Source organism: Oncorhynchus clarkii, chromosome 12, assembly GCF_045791955.1.
Source record: "Oncorhynchus clarkii lewisi isolate Uvic-CL-2024 chromosome 12, UVic_Ocla_1.0, whole genome shotgun sequence".
Taxonomy (NCBI): Eukaryota; Metazoa; Chordata; class Actinopteri; order Salmoniformes; family Salmonidae; genus Oncorhynchus; species Oncorhynchus clarkii.
The window spans coordinates 74,436,315-74,454,649 of record NC_092158.1 but is presented as its reverse complement, the minus strand read 5'-3'; the positions used below and the strand labels follow the sequence as shown (position 1 = coordinate 74,454,649).

General features: G+C 44.9%; 1 protein-coding gene across 6 annotated transcripts in view; it reads left to right on the top strand.

The window, feature by feature from the left end:
- The window catches only part of LOC139421272 (dedicator of cytokinesis protein 7-like), a 43,558-nt gene extending 25,270 nt beyond the window's left edge, over positions 1–18,288 (top strand). For 3 of the 6 annotated variants that reach the window (XM_071172001.1, XM_071171999.1, XM_071172000.1), the window contains exons 25-45: positions 154–267; positions 673–843; positions 1,004–1,143; positions 1,259–1,428; positions 1,907–2,055; positions 2,481–2,663; positions 2,949–3,075; positions 3,175–3,256; positions 3,421–3,652; positions 3,739–3,891; positions 4,267–4,526; positions 4,942–5,134; positions 5,226–5,369; positions 5,609–5,755; positions 11,479–11,604; positions 11,761–11,850; positions 12,020–12,256; positions 12,440–12,583; positions 12,667–12,773; positions 12,959–13,138; positions 14,029–15,792. In XM_071172001.1, the coding sequence (XP_071028102.1) occupies positions 154–267; positions 673–843; positions 1,004–1,143; positions 1,259–1,428; positions 1,907–2,055; positions 2,481–2,663; positions 2,949–3,075; positions 3,175–3,256; positions 3,421–3,652; positions 3,739–3,891; positions 4,267–4,526; positions 4,942–5,134; positions 5,226–5,369; positions 5,609–5,755; positions 11,479–11,604; positions 11,761–11,850; positions 12,020–12,256; positions 12,440–12,583; positions 12,667–12,773; positions 12,959–13,138; positions 14,029–14,071 (3,192 nt within the window). In that variant the 3' untranslated portion in view covers positions 14,072–15,792. Of the gene's footprint in view, positions 1–153; positions 268–672; positions 844–1,003; positions 1,144–1,258; positions 1,429–1,906; positions 2,056–2,480; positions 2,664–2,948; positions 3,257–3,420; positions 3,653–3,738; positions 3,892–4,266; positions 4,527–4,941; positions 5,135–5,225; positions 5,370–5,608; positions 5,756–11,478; positions 11,605–11,760; positions 11,851–12,019; positions 12,257–12,439; positions 12,584–12,666; positions 12,774–12,958; positions 13,139–14,028 lie in introns of all 6 variants that reach the window. The other 3 variants (XM_071171996.1, XM_071171995.1, XM_071171997.1) reach the window with 2 other exon arrangements.
- The last annotated feature ends 47 nt before the right edge of the window (positions 18,289–18,335 follow it).

Below are 18,335 nucleotides of genomic sequence, written 5' to 3'. Positions count from 1 at the left end.
AGTCACTATTCCTTTTTTTTAGGGAATACATAGTATACCTTCTGTGTCCTCTTAATCCTTCCCATATCCTCTAATCACTGACTTTCTCTCCCTCCTCTCTCTCTTGTTCTCACTCCATCCCTTTCTCTCCCTCCTTTCCTGTCTCTCTCTCAGGATTTGGAGCTTGTGGAGAGGTTGAACAGCAGTCTGGCCTTCTTCCTGAATGACCTGCTGTCTCTCATGGACCGTGGCTTCGTCTTCAACCTCATCCGCTCCTACTACAAACAGGTACACACACACACACACACACACACACACACACAGGTTCTGTCATCTGCTCCAACGATAAACACAGACACCCACTCACCCACTCTCAGACACTGAGTGTCTGGTTCTACTACAAACAGGCACGTACGAACAAGCCAGTATTTACACCCACTGTCAGTCATCAACGGAGTCATCACAAATGACAAACACACATGACATCATTTGCTTTTACAGCAACCAGTCCCTGAATACGTTGTCTTACACATCTGAACAATATCTCTCTCTCTCTCTCTCTCTCTCTCTCTCTCTCTCTCTCTCTCTCTCTCTCTCTCTCTCTCTCTCTCTCTCTCTCTATGTCTCTCTCTCTATGTCTCTCTCTCTGTCTCTCTCTCTCTGTCTCTCTCTCTCTCTCTCTGTGTGTGTCAGATTGCCAACAAGTTCCACACAGCCCAGAACCCCAGCTCTCTGACTGCTCTGAGAATGGACTTCACCCGCATCGTGTGCAGCCATGAGCACTATGTCACCCTCAACCTACCCTGCTCCACCCTCAGCCCCCCTGCCTCGCCCTCCCCCTCCACCTCCTCCACCACCTCCCAGGTAACTCCACTGGACTGGAGGCTCCATTAATTTCTAGGCAACACAATAATCTTGACCAAGGGCCAACTTTGTCATCTGCTGACATCTGTAGTAATACTCTTGCTAGAAAGTCCTTCCTCTCCCTCCTCCCACCATCCATCCATCTCCCTCCCTCTCTCAGGGTTCAGCGTTCTCCAGTATGCACCAGGACCAAGGTGTGGCCAGTATGTTTGAGCTCTCTGTCCCCTTCAGACAGCAACACTTCCTGTCTGGCCTGCTGCTGACTGAACTATCCCTCATCCTGGAGCCTGATGGGGAGGGGTGAGGAGGCTTTACACACACAAGCTCTCACACACACACACACACACACACACAACTAGACACACACACACAACTAGACACACACGGCACGTACTGACTCATTCAGTCTCCCCAGGGTGTTTTTCCTGCATAAGAAGGCCATCAGTGCAGTCCACTCTCTGATGTGCAGTCACGACGCGGATCCTCGCTACACGGACCCCCAGGTGCGAGCCCACATCGCCCAGCTCTACCTGCCCCTCATCCCCATCGTCATGGACACCCTACCCCAGCTCCATGACTTCACAGGTGAGAAGGACACTCTGTAGGTCAGGGGTCAGCAACAGATTGACCGCGCGCCAAAAACAGCCAGCATGTCTTTTGGGGTTATACTGAAAGACTGTTAAATCACCAGGAATTCGTTTAGGAAGTCTGTTCCCAAGTATTCCCACAAATAAAAAAGAGATATGTGTCAATGTAATCAAGGTATGAAATTATTGTTATTCTCAAAAACAATCTGTTTTGGGGCTTAGTTATGGTCAATTTGCAGTGTACAAATTATTATAATTATGTTCTGGCCCCCCAACTATGCGCTCCGACAAAAATCGTCCTACGGCCTAATCTAGTTGCCTACCCCTGCTGTAGGTTAACCAGCATCATCTTCCTCTTCTCTGACCATGTGGCGTTGTGTTTAAAACCTGATTGGAGGTGGGAGATTTCATGCTAGCTAGTTATTCCGGCGTAGGTTGATAGAATCAGCAGTATGCTTTGTTCCTGTGCTTGTCAGACGCTTCTCAAGCCCGGGGCCGCCACGCCCCAGCTATGCAAGACGATGGGGACCCAGACAACGGAACCATCAGTCAGTCTGTCGCCATGGCGATCGCTGGCTCCCCGCTGCCGCATGCCAAAGCCCCCAACTTCACCATGCCCACGGTGGTGAGTAATGAGAAACCATCAGCCCCCCTCTGCTGTGTGGAGCTTACTGCCTCAGGCTTTCATATCTCAGGCATTTTTAGTAACTCCAGTAACCCTGGTAACAATTTAACTTATTATCCCCCTCCCTCTGTTATTGAGATCCTTTGTAGTACACTTCCACACTAAGGTACAGTACCAGCATGGGGCAAATCCACAACACCAGAGGGGGTACAGCATGCCTTCTAATGACAGCCTCCATACTGAACTACCCCTCACTACCTGTAGATGGCTCACTGCTCATGAGCTCCTCTGACACTCTTTCTCATCCACATAGTTTGGCACGTGACACAGTTTGGCACGTGACACAGTTTGGCACGTGACACAGTTTGGAACGTGACATCAGGGAAAACTCCTAGCCCTAATGTGGGTGTTCATCTCCCTCCCAGGTTGGTCGTCAGTGCAGCTCTCTGTCGGCAGAGTGCAGTAGGACTCTGCTGGTGTCTTTCCTGTGGGTCCTGAAGAACGCAGACGCTGCGCTGCTGGAGAGCTGGGTGTCAGACCTCTCTGTGCTGCAGATCAACAGGCTGCTAGACCTGCTGCACCTCTCGGTGTCCTGCTTCGAGTACAAGGTAGGCACCACTTCTGTCCCCCCTCGCTGATCAGACCTGCTGCACCTCTCGGTGTCCTGCTTCGAGTACAAGGTAGGCACCACTTCTGTCCCCCCTCGCTGATCAGACCTGCTGCACCTCTCGGTGTCCTGCTTCGAGTACAAGGTAGGCACCACTTCTGTCCCCCCTCGCTGATCAGACCGCTGTACCTCTAGTCCTTCACATGTTACCCCTGTTGGACTCTCATACCTGAATACCTCCTATTATAACTGTTCTGACTGTTCCATCTCTGACTGGTTGTCCCAGGGGAAGAAGGCTCTGGAGCGTATCAACAGCCTGACGTTTAAGAAGTCTCAGGACATGAAGGCCCGTCTAGAGGAGGCCATTCTGGGAACCATCGGAGCCCGACAGGAGATGGTCCGTCGCTGCAGAGGTACCAGCACCAGATGGGCCATCATAGTTTATGAGATTTTCTACATGCAATGTTCCTTTGTGGTTGTTACAAGTGTCCGTATGCTTTGTTTTTGTTCAGAGCGAAGTCCATATGGCAATGAGAATGTCAGATGGAGGAAGAACGTCACTCACTGGAGACAGAACACCGACCGAGTCGACAAGTAGGTCCCCGCCATATGCACAGATTAATGCCGAGGTAGACCAATGACTCGATAGAACTTGTCATCAACGGTCTGTGTTCAGTATTTGTGTAGGCACATTGTATAGTGAAGTTTGTACGGATTTGTGTGTGTCTTGAGTGATTGCAAACCCTGTTTCGTTGCAGAACTAAGGCGGAGACGGAGCAGGAGTCCGTGGTGGATGGAAACCTGGCCACTGAAGCCTCTCTGGTCGTCCTGGACACGCTGGAGATCATAGTGAAGACGGTGCTGGTGTCAGAGCTGAAGGAGAGTGTTTTGGGCGGGGTGTTGAGGGTCCTCCTCCACAGCATGGCAGGGAGTCAGAGTGCCCTCTTCCTGCAGCACTGCTTCACTACACAGAGGGGACTGGTCTTCAAGGTGGGTGTGTGTGTGTGTGTGTTTGTGCCCGTATGTTAGTTACACACACAAAGTTACATGTCTTTGTGTGTGTCCTGTGTGTGTAGTTCCCAGAGATGCTGTTTGAGGAGGACACAGAGCTGTGTGCTGACCTGTGTCTGCGTCTGCTCCGCCACTGCAGCAGCAGTGTGGGCTCTGTCCGGAGTCAAGCCTCCGCCTCCCTCTACCTGCTGATGAGGCAGAACTTTGAGATCGGCAACGTGAGTCTCACTCATACAGAAGCTCATCATAGCCTGGAAAGACAAACTGCATTCACACTCCGTTTACCTGTTTTGAAGTGAACCAATAGTGAAAGGAAGCGTGAATTCAGTTTGGATTTCCAGGCTAAGATCTAACCACAATAATACAAATCAAATCCAGTGTATTTGTCCTGTGCACAGGATACAGGTGATGTATGCGTTATAATGAAATGCTTACTTGCAGGTTCACCTGTCAACGATGCAACAACAATAAGAATAGGAGTAAAGATGGTTCCAGTTCAGTCTCAACACCATCAACTGACATGTTGTGGAATTCTGTATTGGTCACATCCCTTCTGTAGTCTGGAGTATTGACTCATCCTCTCTCTGGTGTAGAACTTTGCCCGGGTGAAGATGCAGGTCACCATGTCCCTGTCCTCCCTGGTGGGGACATCTCAGAACTTCAACGAGGAGCACCTCCGACGTTCCCTAAAAACCATCCTGACCTACGCAGAGGAGGACCTTGAGCTACGGGACTCCCCGTTCCCAGAACAGGTCCAGGATCTGGTCTTCAATCTGCACATGATTCTGACTGACACAGTCAAGATGAAGGAGCACCAGCAGGACCCTGAGATGCTCATTGATCTCATGTACAGGTATTACACATACAACAGCTGTCTCATCGGCACAACCACTTTCTCTCAAACACATTCACATCCACAAACTGAGTAAAGAGAAATCCATTGTGAAAGGGGGATACCAATGCCTTCAACTGAAATGTGTCTTCCGCATTTAACCCAATCCCTCTGAATAAGAGAGGTGCGGGGGGCTGCCTTAATCGACATCCACGTCTTCGGCGCCCGTGGAACAGTGGGTTAACTGCCTTGCCCAGGGGCAGAACGACAGATTTTTACCTTGTCAGCTCGGGGATTTGATCCAGCAACCTTTCGGGTTACTGGCCCAGCACTCTAACCACTAGGCTACCTGCCGCCTCGGCTTGGATTGCATTAGCTATGTACCGCCTTGATTTTCTGTCTTTCTCCCTCCCCACCTCCTTTCTCCCCCCCTCAGGATTGCTAAGGGCTACCAGAACTCCCCTGACCTGCGCCTGACGTGGCTGCAGAACATGGCGGGGAAGCACTCGGAGAGAGGGAACCACGCGGAGGCAGCCCACTGCCTGGTGCACAGCGCCGCCCTGGTGGCAGAGTACCTCAACATGCTGGAGGACTGCCGCTACCTGCCCATTGGCTGTGTCACCTTCCAGGTCAGGAGTGTGTGTTTTCCTGTCCATTATAGTATACCTCAAAACCTTAGCTGAATTTTTTCCTGACTGCTATGTCCCTTACCTGCTGTAGCACATCTCGTCTAATGTTCTGGAGGAGTCAGCGGTGTCTGATGACATCCTGTCCCCGGAGGAGGAGGGTATCTGTGCGGGGAAGTACTTCAGCGAGGTGGGGCTGGTGGGGCTGCTGGAGCAAGCTGCAACCTCCTTCCACATGGTATTACTCAGATTTTCTTTACATTGAGATGTCCTTAAATACGTGATGAATAACATTTGAATGTGTCTCTTTGAGTGGGCGCCCTACACATCAGATTTCCTTACCACCTAGTAAATAGACAGCGCTATATGTTCACATTGAGAAAACCAGGTTTTTGGTCATGTATATATGAATTGTAGTATGCTGTAGGTAGACTTCTCACTGTCCTCTCACTGTTTCATACTGTATCTCCCCGGCAGGCTTCCATGTATGAGGCCATCAACGAGGTGTATAAGATCCTACTCCCGGTCCACGAGGCCAACAGAGACTTCAAGAAGCTGGCTACTGTCCATGGAAAGTTGCAGGACACCTTTAACAAAATCTACAACCAGAGTTCTGGATGGGAGGTAAAGTAAATTTAAATATGCTGTTTGTTTGTGTCACTTAACGGACATTGAGTTTATTTAAGCAATAAGGCACGCGGGGGTGTGGTATATGGCCGATGTACAGTTGAAGTCGGAAGTTTACATACACCTTAGTCAAATACATTTTAACTCAGTTTTTCACAATTCCTGACATGTAATCCGAGTAAACATTCCCTGTTTTAGGTCAGTTAGGATCACCACTTTATTTTAAGAATGTGAAATGTCAGAAGTAGAGCGAGTGATTCATTTCAGCTTTTATTTATTTCATCACATTCTCAGTGAGTCATAAGTTTACATACATTCAATTAGTATTTGGGAGCTTTGCCTTTAACTTCCACAAGCTTCCCACAATAAGTTGGGTGAATTTTGGCCCATTCCTCCTGACAGAGCTGGTGTAACTGAGTCAGGTTGTAGGCCTCCTTGCTCACACACACTTCTTCAGTTCATCCAACAAATGTTCTATGGGATTGAGGTCAGGGCTTTGTGGTGGCCACTCCAATACCTTGACTTTGTTGTCCTTAAGCCATTTTGCCACAACGTTGGAAGTATGCTTGGGGTCATTGTCCATTTGGAAGACCCATTTGCGACCAAGCTTTAACTTCCTGACTGATGTCTTGAGATGTTACTTCAATATATCCACATAATGTTCCTTCCTCATGATGTCTTCTATTTTGTTAAGTGCACTAGTCCCTCCTGCAGCAAAGCACCCCACAACATGATGCTGCCACCCCCGTGCTTTACGGTTGGGATGGTGTTCTTCAGCTTGCAAGCCTCCCCCTTTTTCCTCCAAACATAACAATGGTCACTATGGCCAAACTGTTCTATTTTTGTTTCATCAGACCAGAGGACATTTCTCCAAAAAGTACGATATTTGTCCTCATGTGCGGATGCAAACCGTAGTCTGGCTTTTTTATGGCGGTTTTGGAGCAGTGGCTTCTTCCTTGCTGAGCAGCCTTTCAGGTTATGTTGATATAGAACTTGTTTTATTGTGGATATAGGTACTTTTGTACCTGTTTCCTCCAGCATCTTCACAGGATCCATTGCTGTTGTTCTGGGATTGATTAGCACTTTTCACTCCAATGTACATTCATCTCTAGGAGACAGAACGCGTCTCCTTCCTGAGCGGTATGACGGCTGCGTGGTCCCATGGTGTTTATACTTGCGTACTATTGTTTGTACAGATGAACATGGTACCTTCAGGAATTTGGACATTTCTCCCAAGGATGAACCAGACTTGTGGAGGTCTAAAAAAAAATATCTGAGGTCTTGGCTGATTTCTTTTGATTTTCCCATGATGTCAAACGTTTTGAGAATGACATGAGTATTAATTTTCACAAAGTCTGCTGCCTCAGTTTGTATGATGGCAATTTGCGTATACTCCAAGATGTTATGAAGAGTGATCAGATTAATTGCAATTAATTGCAAAGTCCCTCTTTTCCATGCAAATGAACTGAATCCCCCAAAAACATTTCTACTGCATTTCAGCCCTGCCACAAAAGGACCAGCTGACATCATGTCAGTGATTTTCTCGTTAACACGGGTGTGAGTGTTGACTAGGACAAGGCTGGAGATCACTCTGTCATGCTGATTGAGTTCGAATAACAGACTGGAAGCTTCAAAAGGAGGGTGGTGCTTGGAATCATTGTTCTTCATCTGTCAACCATGGTTACCTCAAGGAAACATGTGCCGTCATCATTGCTTTGCACAAAAAGGGCTTCACAAGCAAGGATATTGCTGCCAGTAAGATTGCACCTAAATCAACCATTTATCGGATCATCAAGAACTTCAAGGAGAGCGGTTTAATTGTTGTGAAGAAGGCTTCAGGGCGCCCAAGAAAGTCCAGCAAGCACCAGGACCGTCTCCTAAAGTTGATTCAGCTGCGGGATCGGGGCACCACCAGTACAAAGCTTGCTCAGGAATGGCAGCAGGCAGGTGTGAGTGCATCTGCATGTACAGTTAGGCAAATACTTTTGGAGGATGGCCTGGTGTCAAGAAGGGCAGCAAAGAAGCCACTTCTCTCCAGGAAAAACATCAGGGACAGAATGATATTCTGCAAAAGGTACAGGGATTGGACTGCTGAGGACTGGGGTAAAGTCATTTTCTCTGATGAATCACCTTTCCGATTGTTTGGGGCATCCGGAAAAAAGCTTGTCCGGAGAAGACAAGGTGAGCGCTACCATCAGTCCTGTGTCATGCCAACAGTAAAGCATCCGAAGACCATTCATGTGTGGGGTTGCTTCTCAGCCAAGGGTGTGGGCTCACTCACAATTTTGCCTAAGAACACAGCCATGAATAAAGAATGGTACCAACACATCCTCCGTGAGCAACTTCTCCCAACCATCCAGGAACAGTTTGGTGACGAACAATGCCTTTTCCAGCATGATGGTGCACCTTGTCAATAAAAGCCTTTGACACTTATGAAATGCTTGTAATTATACTTTAGTATTCCATAGTAACATCTGACAAATATCTAAAGACACTGAAGCAGCAAACTTTGTGGAAATAAATATTTGTGTCATTCTCAACATTTGGCCACGACTGTATGTAAACTTCTGACCCACTGGAATTGTGATACAGTGAATTATAAGTGAAATAATCTGTTTGTAAACAATTGTTGAAAAAATGACTTGTGTCATGCACAAAGTAGATGTCCTAACCAACTTGCCAAAACTATAGTTTGTTAACAAGAAATTTGTGGAGTGGTTGAAAAACGAGTTTTCATGACTCCAACCTAAGTGTATGTAAACTTCCGACTTCAACTGTACCACGGCTAAGGGCTGTTCTAATGCGCGATGCAAAGCAGAGTGCCTGGGTACAGCCCTTAGCCGTGGTATATTGGCCATATACCACAAACTCGGAGATGCCTTATTGCTATTATAATCTGGTTACCAACGTAATTAAATCAGTAAAAATGCATGTTTTGTCATACCCATGGTATACGGTCTGATATACTACAGCTGTCAGCCAATCAGCATTCAGGGCTCAAACCACCCAATTTATAAATGCATTTAAACAATAATATTTGATTTCTCTTCCCCGTGGTTTCCCTGCCTTTCCTGTCCTTTCTGGATGATGTTTCCTAACTGGTAAGTGAAATGTTATAAAACTCTCCCCAACACTTATTCTAACCACAGTATTGCATTCACACTTTGACACACTTAACCAATACATAGTTGTGTAAAACAGTTGCACAAGATTGACTGGCTCCAACTCTCTGGGGCGTATTTAGTGGTTGCTGTGGTAGCATATGGTTTCAATGTTTTAACTGGGGCTCTAAATTAGAAAATGTCATTGGTAGCACCGATGTTCCCAACTTAAATGTAGGAGCAGCAGAAAATATGATTTTATTTATTTATTTTTTTGTATTGAGAGAGACTATATGAATTCTGTCTACTTCTGAAGCACATGTTGTGCCCTAGAAATTAATATGTAACCCTTTAAATATGTTTATTATTATTTATTTATTTCCATACACATTGAAACCAAATACTTTTCATTGAATTTAAAAAGTAATTTGTGGAATATTAGGTTTCTACATTGTGTAAAAGCACTTTTCCGACTGAGATGCATTGCATTGAAAATTGTACACCGTCTCTTTAAGAGTGTCAAGTTTGATGAGAACATGCAAGACATCCCAGTGATATGGGTTAGAAACAAGCAGTTGTCGCTGTATTAGGGGTGCAAGCATGATGCTAATGAATATGTGCTTGGGAACAATGGTACAGCAAAGCCTTGTCATTACAAAAATGATTATTGAAAAAAGTATCTGATTTTTAAATAAAAATAATAATAATACACTTCCTTCAGAAATTATTCAGACCCCTTCACTTTTTCCACATTTTGTTAAGTTACAGCCTTATTCTAAAATGGATTAAATAAATAAAAATCCTCCGCAATCTACACACACTACCCCATAATGACAAAGTGAAAACTGTTTTTTAGAAATGTTTGCTAATTTATACAAAATACAAAACAGATGCCTTATTCACATAAGTATTCAAACCCTTTGCTATGAGACTTGAAATTGAGTTCAGATGCATCCTGTTTCTATTGATCATCATTGATGTTTCTACAACCTGATTGGAGTCCACCTGGGGTAAATTCAATTGATTGGGCATGATTTGGAAAGGCACACACCTGTCTATATAAGGTCCCACAGTTGACAGTGCATGTCAGAACAAAAACCAAGCCAAGAGGTCGAAGGAATTGTCTGTAGCGCTCCGAGAGAGGATTGTGTCGAGGCACAGATCTGGGGAAGGGTACCAAAACAGTTCTGCAGCATTGAAGGTCCCCAAGAACACCGTGGCCTCCATCATTCTTAAATGGAAGAAGTTTGGAAACACCAATACTCTTCTTAGAACTGGCCGCCCTGCCAAACTGAGCATTCGGGGGAGAAGGGCCTTGGTCAGGGAGGTGACCAAGTTCCTCTGCGGAGATGGGAGAACCTTCCAGAAGGTCAACCATCTCTGCAGCATTCCACTTTATTGTAGAGTGGCCAGATGGAAGCCACACCTTAGTAAAATCCACATGACCGTCTGCTTGGAGTTTGCGGAAGGGCACCTGAAGACTCTCAGACCATGAGAAACAAGATTCTCTTGTCTGATGAAACCAAGATTGAACTATTTGGGCTGAATGCCAAGCATCACGTCTGGAGGAAACCTGGCACCATCCATACGGTGAAGCATGGTGGTGGAAACATCATGCCGTGGGGATTTTTCAGCTGCAGGGACTGGGGAGACTATGATCGAAGGAAAGATGAACAGAGCAAAGTACAGAGAGCTCTTTGATGAAAACCTGCTCCAGAGCGCTCAGGATCTTAGACTGGGGTTAAGGCTCACCTTTAAACAGGCCACGACCATAAGCACACAGCCAAGACAACGCAGGAGTGGATTCGAGAAAAGTCTCAATGTCCTTGAGTGGCCCGGACTTGAACCTGGTTGAACATCTCTGGAGAGACCTGAAAATATCTGTGCTGCGACGCTCCCCATCCAAACTGACAGAGCTTGAGAGGATCTGCAGAGAAGAATGGGAGAAACTCCCCATATACAGCTGTGCCAAGCTTGTACCGTCATACAAGAATTGTATATAGACTTATTTTCTACTGTATTTTTGACTGTCTGTTTGTTTTACTCTATATGTAACTCTGTGTTGTTGTACCTGTCGAACTGCTTTGCTTTACCTTGGCCAGGTCGCAATTGTAAATGAGAACTTGTTCTCAGCTTGCCTACCTGGTTAAATAAAGGTAAAATAAAAAAAATACTCAAGAAGTCTCAAGGCTGTAATCACTGCCAAACAGGCTTCAGAAAAGTACTGAGTAAAGGGTCTGAATACTTATGTAAATGTCATACTTTTAATAATTTAACAACAAATTTTAAAACCCTTTTTTTGTTTTGTCATAATGGGGTATTGTATGTAGATTTATGAAGGGAACAAGAACAATTTAATACATTTTAGAATAAGGCTGTAATGTAACAAAATGTGGAAAAAGTCAAGGGGTCTGAATACTTTACGAAGGCAGTCCCAAATTAAAACGCCAAATTGCACAGCAAAATATGTTGTCACTTGTGGTGGCACTTTAGAGCCCTGGTTGTAACATGTCAATTTAGGACAACTTAGACTAAGTGACTCTGAAAGTAATCTCTGTTTTCTGTTTTCCTGTTCTCCCCCCTCTCTCTGTCTTCCATGCCCCTCTCTATAGTGTGTAGAGGATGTTTGGGACCTACTTCCGGGTGGGCTTCTACGGCTGTCGCTTTGGGGACCTGGATGAGCAGGAGTTTGTGTACAAGGAGCCCTCTATCACCAAGCTGGCTGAGATCTCCTACAGATTAGAGGTACGGTCAGAGGAGAATAACGAGGAGGATGTTAATAATCATTTATATAGCACCCAAAGACATCAGTGATCCTTTCTGAAACTCACTGGATCATTGCAGAGTTGTGTGTTATAAGCTGATACCAGTCTTTTTGAATGACTCTCTCATCTTGTTCAGGAGTTCTATGCTGAGCGGTTTGGAGATGATGTGGTGGAGATTATCAAGGACTCCAACCATGTGGACAAGAACAAGCTGGACCCCAATAAGGTAAAAGGCCCAAAGTCTCAGAAAGAGAAATTACTGAAAGTTTGTGTTTTAGTTTTTACTTGGGGATGTGAGGAATGACCCTTAGTACTGATCTATGTGTTGTATATCTGCGTGGCTCTCAGGCCTACCTCCAGTGCTTATATATGTGTTTTATATCTATGTTTGTCAGGCCTACCTCCAGATCACCTATGTGGAGCCCTTCTTCGACACCTACGAGCTGAAGGAGAGGATCACCTACTTCGACAAGAACTACAACCTGCGCACCTTCATGTACTGCACCCCCTTCACCCTGGACGGGCGCGCCCACGGGGACCTGCACGAGCAGTACAAACGCAAGTCCATCCTCACCACATCCCACGCTTTCCCCTACATCAAGACACGCATCAACGTCATCCACAAAGAGGAGGTGGGTCACTGTATACATGTATGACTAGTGTGAAACATGGTGAACACTGTGAACAGTGAAATTATTTATATTTAGCAGTGTTTTTCCAGGTGCTCATAGAGCTTTACAGTACATAACACTATCTTAATCCACTAGCAGTGAGGCAGTGCTCATGATCATGTCGCTGTCCCCTCTTCTCTCCAGATCATCTTGGTGCCCATGGAGGTGGCTATAGAGGACATGCAGAAGAAGACCCAGGAGCTGGCCTTCGCTACCCACCAGGAGCCTGCCGACGCCAAGATGCTGCAGATGGTGCTGCAGGGCTCCGTGGGCACCACTGTCAACCAGGTACTGTGTGTTGTTTAATATCCCTTTGTGTGTTTGACATGCTGGATCGTGTACGTAACTGTCTCTCTCGCTCTCGCGCTCAGGGCCCTCTGGAGGTGGCCCAGGTCTTTCTCTCTGACATTCCTGATGACCCCAAGCTGTACCGTCATCACAACAAACTACGCCTCTGCTTTAAAGACTTCACTAAGAGGTGATGACACCTTACAAAGTCTGTACATGGACTCTACAGTCTGACACGCATGCACACACACACAGTTCAATAACCCAGTGAACAGACTTTGACTCCCCGTGTGTGTGCGTGCGCGCGTGTGTGTGTGTGTGCGCATGTGTGTGTGTGTGCGCGTGTGTGTCTGTGTGTGCATTCCTCTCCTGCAGGTGTGAGGATGCCCTGAGGAAGAACAAGACTCTGATTGGTCCAGACCAGAAAGAGTACCACAAGGAAATGGAGAGGAACTACAATAAGCTGAAAGAGTCTCTGGGACCTCTCATCACCCGCAAGATCCCCCAGCTCTACAGGACACTGCCGGCTGCAGGGCTTCAGTCTGCTACACAAAGGTTACAAATCAAATCTTATTGGTCACGTGCACATATTTAGTAGATGTTATTGCTGGTGTAGCGAAATGCTTGTGTTTCTAGCTCCAACAGTGCAGTAGTATCTTAACAATACATACAAATCTAAAAGTAATAGAATGGAATGAATAAATATGTAAATATTAGGACGAGCAATGTCAGAGTGGCATTGACTAAAATACAGTAGAATAGAATACAGTATATACATATGAAATGAGTAAAGCATTATGTTAACATTATTAAAGTGACCAGTGATTCCATGTCTATGTACAAGAAACTGGATTCCCACACTTATGAACATGCATGGACACACACTCATAATACACAGACATACACACACACACACACACACACACACACAATATGAGCGCATCCAACTCTACAGAGCACTGACATCTACAGCCTACACAATAGTAACTGGACACCGTCTAACACACACACAGATGCAAACACACACGCTGTGAGCTAATCCATTTGAACACCCCACTGCCAGCCTCTGCTTTGAAAAACACCGTAGTAACTCGACACTTTACATACTCGTAGTCACACAAACATGCATCACGCTCCACTGAGTGCCACTAGTAGGACCCCTTCATCCACACACAATGCAGCTGCTGCTTCAATCATCTCAGCAGATCTGTTTTGTAAACCATTGGTTGGTTTCTGACTGGGTGTTTTTGGAGCCAGCTGCGTGTCTTATATGAGGGATGGAGGATTTCTAATCACAGGCAGATACAGCACAGCCACACCTGCCAGAACACAAAATGACATACACCATACCAGCAATGAAGAGGCTCCTTCATCCACACATTGCAAAACCCTCATCCACATAGCAGCATTTTAATCTGTCTTTTGATCTTTTTATGTCTTCACAGAAATTCCTTCAGTAGGTCCAGTCTCCGCAGGGGGGACTGTTGAAGCACAGCAGACCTCGTCAACAGAGAGGAAACCGAGAGCTTGAGACAAACTCTTGATTTCAACTGGTCTGTCTCCCCCACCCCCTTCACACACCAACAGTCTATCCTCAACATTCACACCATCCTTCTCCATCTCTCTAGCTTGTTATTCCAACCCCCCCCCCCCCCCCCCCCAGTGTCAGGCCATACCATCTCTCTCCCGCCTCACTCACTCATTTCTTGTCGTCCTCTCCTGCTCTGCTCTACCTCCCCCCATTCTCTCTGTCTCTCACACTCCTATAGGAAAAGCTCCCTCTGTTTATACTGGAAGTTTATCTGCACTGTAAACAGTCATTTGGACCATCTCTCTCTTTCTCCTGGGCATTTACATAGACCAGCTTTCAGGAGGAGTCTCTCTGCATTGAGGAGGAGCCAGAATGATGCCTCTCCCTCACTGTTCATCTCCGCTCAGTTTAATTGTAGCTTTTCCTGAACTGGAGAATCCAAAACAGCTCCTAGGCGCTTCCCTAATTGTGTGTTTGTTTTGGGCCGCGTTTGAATGTGTGCGCTTGGAAGTTTGTGTTTGAGTGTGTGTCTTGCCCCGACTGCACAGGATATAGGCTTCTTTCCATTTGCTTGTGTGTGTGTCATGTTTGCTGTGGACGGGCCTGGGTGGTTACACTGTGTGGTTTAGCAGGCCTGTTCCCTGTGTTTCGTGGCCTTAGTGAATTTGTGTGTGATTATTTTGGTGGGGGACCAGTTGCTGCCAGACGTAGTCATTAAATGTTCCCAGGGAGTCGTTCTGTAACCAACGATCCTCATACCAAATAACTGACATTCTTTCACTACTGACTTCTCTCTTTCATACACCCTGTATCAGGACAGGAATTCATTATGAAGAAGTATGACATTTTGATCATTAGAGGCCCATCTGCTCTAGATGAACATACAATGGACACATTGTAGGTTGGATAGATGTGGCTTTGGGAAGAGAGGGAGCCTTACAAATGGTCTCTGACACTGTGAAATGTTATTTTTCCTGCACTGACCAAAAACACTGTCGCATCACTGATGTTCACATGGTAAGCACTGCCAGACAGGCAGTGACATTCACTCTCTCCCCCCCTCTCCCTCTCTCACTCTGTGCTGACAAACACTCCACATGTTCTGGAATGAATCTTCAACCCTGTGGTTGGTGGAAACATGTAATATAGTTTTTTTTTAACTACTGTATTGGACTGTGTCTCCTTTATTGTATTGCACTATACTGTATTCACACTGCCGCACCTACGTACCAACGTCTGTAACTACTGTATTTCCTCTGTTTATTGTATTTTCACGAGGCTTGTCTAAAACTGCATTTTTATCGGTCAGGAAAAGAACTACTATTTTTTATTTATTCACTTTTTTTTTTGTACTGCTCTGTATTAAAATGTTATTTCAATATTAACAGTATGCTTTTATCAGTGCTGATTAATATACAATGTATTGGGAAAGTATTCAGACCCCTTGACTTTTTCCACCATTTGTTATGCTACAGCCTTGTTCTAAAATAGATTAAATCCTACACACAATACCTCATAATGACAAAGAAAAAATTTATAAAAACAAATGTTTGCAAATTTATAAAAACAAAAACAAAACTGAAATATTACATTTACGTAAGTATTCAGACCCTTTACTCAGTCTTTGTTGAGGCACCTTTGGCAGCAATAACAGTCTTGAGTCTTCTTGGGTATGACGGTACAATGACGGTGCCTCGACACAATCCTCTCTCGGAGCTCTACGGACAATTCCTTTGACCTCATGGCTTGGTTTTTGCTCTGACATGCACTGTCAACTGTGGGACCTTTACAGTTGAAGTCGGAAGTTTACATACACCACAAATTTCTTGTTAACAAACTATAGTTTTGGCAAGTCGGTTAGGACATCTACTTTGTGCATGACACAAGTAATCACAATTCCAGTGGGTCAGAAGTTGACTTACACTAAGTTGACTGTGCCTTTTAAACAGCTTGGAAAATTCCAGAAATTTATGTCATGGTTTTAGATGCTTCTGGTGGACTAATTGTCATAATTTAAGTCAATTGGAGGTGTACCTGTGGGTGTATTTCAATGCCTACCTTCAAACTCAGTGCCTCTTTGCTTGACATCATGGGAAAACCAAAAGAAATCAGACAATACCTCAGGGGGAAAAAATGTAGACCTCCACAAGTCTGGTTTATCCTTGGGAGCAATTTCCAAATGCCTGAAGGTACCACGTTCATCTGTACAAACAATAGTACGCAAGTATAAACACCATGGGACCACGCAGCCGTCATTCTGTCTCCTAGAGATGAACGTACTTTGGTGCGAAAAGGGCTAATCAATCCCAGAACAACAGCAAAGGATCTTGTGAAGATGCTGGTGGAAACCGGTACAAAAGTATCTATATCCACAGTAAAACGAGTCCAATATCGACATAATCTGAAAGGCCCCAAAGCAAGGAAGAAGCTGCCATAAAAAAGCCAGACTACGGTTTGCAACTGCACATGGGGACAAAGATTGTACTTTTTGGAGAAATGTCCTCTGGTCTGATGAAACAAAAATAGATCAGTTTGGTCATAATGACCATCGTTATGTTTGGAGGAGAAAGGGGAGGCTTGCAAGCCGAAGAACACCATCCCAACTTTGAAGCACGGGGTTGGCATCGTCATGTTGTGGGGGTGCACTTCACAAAATAGAAGGCATCATGAGGATGGAACATTATGTGGATATATTGAAGCAAATCTCAAGACATCAGTCTTCCAAATGGACAATGACCCCAAGCATACTTCCAAAGTTGTGGCAAAATGGCTTAAGGACATCAAAGTCAAGGTATTGGAGAGGCCGTCACAAAGCCCTGACCTCAATCCTATAGAAAATGTGTGGGCAAAACTAAAAGAGCGTGTGCGAGAAAGGAGGCCGACAAACCTGACTCTGTTACACCAGCTCTGTCAGGAAGAATGGGCTAAAATTTTCCCAACTTATTGTTGGAAGCTTGTGGAAGTCTACCTGAAACATTTGACCCAAGTCAAACAATTTAAAGGCAATGCTACCAAATACTAATTGAGTGTACAGTATGTAAACTTCTGACCCACTGGGAATGTGATGAAAGAAGTAAAAGCTGAAATAAATCATTCTCTTTACTATTATTCTGACATTTCACATTCTTAAAATAAAGTGGTGATCCTAACTGACCTAAAACAGGGAATCTTTACTAGGATTAAATGTCAGGAATTGTGAAACTGAGTTTAAATGTATTTGGCTAAGATGTATGTAAACTTCCGACTTCAACTGTAAATAGACAGGGGTGTGTGTGCCTTTCCAAATAATGTCCAATCAATTGAATGTACCACAGGTTGACTCCAATCAAGTTGTAGAAACATCTCAAGGATGATCAATGGAAACAGGATGCAGCTGAGCTCATAGCAAAGGGTCTGAATATCAATGTAAATAAGGTATTTCTGTTTTTTTATTTTAAATACATTTGCAAACATTTCTAATCCTGTTTTTGCTTTGTTATTGGGCATTGAGTGTTGATTAATTAGGAATTTTATTTGATCCATTTTAGAGTAAGGCTGTCAAGGGGTTTGAATACTTTCTGAATGCACTGTACTGTATATACCCTTGAGAGGGTTAATCATTCAGACACATGGTTTCACTGCCCTGGGAATATGAGTCCCTGGACTGGATTCAGCCAGCAGGGGAAATATTTCACCATCTAAATGATTTAAACACCTTCGTTAATTAATTGATAGGCTATAGGCCTATAGTATATTGTGTTATTAATGCAGATGGGTATCTCATTTTTATGTGTATCGACATGTGGCATATTATTGCTTTATTAAAACATTTTGAGAAAAGATGTAACGTTCCATTTCGAATGGATTGTGAATAGGCTGTGGATTGATTATCCTGGAGCAACTGAACGGGTATAGTCATCTGGCTCTCAGGACGCATCTTTGCAGACTTGAACCAACCTAATTATTGGCCAGACGATGCCGAGCAGAGCCCTCAGATCTCAATTTGAACCTGATGTCGGCTCAAGCCGGACTATGCGCCCTTTTCTGTTATTTTTCATCGTGCAATTAATATCCTGTGCCGGTGTGCCTGACATTGTAGCCATGATGTTTATCTGCCAAAGTAAACGCCAATCGTATGAATGTAGTTATTGATGTGTATCACGCTATACAGTACCACTTCAATAAAAACACACCCACCCTTTTTAGGCATTATTCAATTAGTGATATAGCTGTGGTGTATCC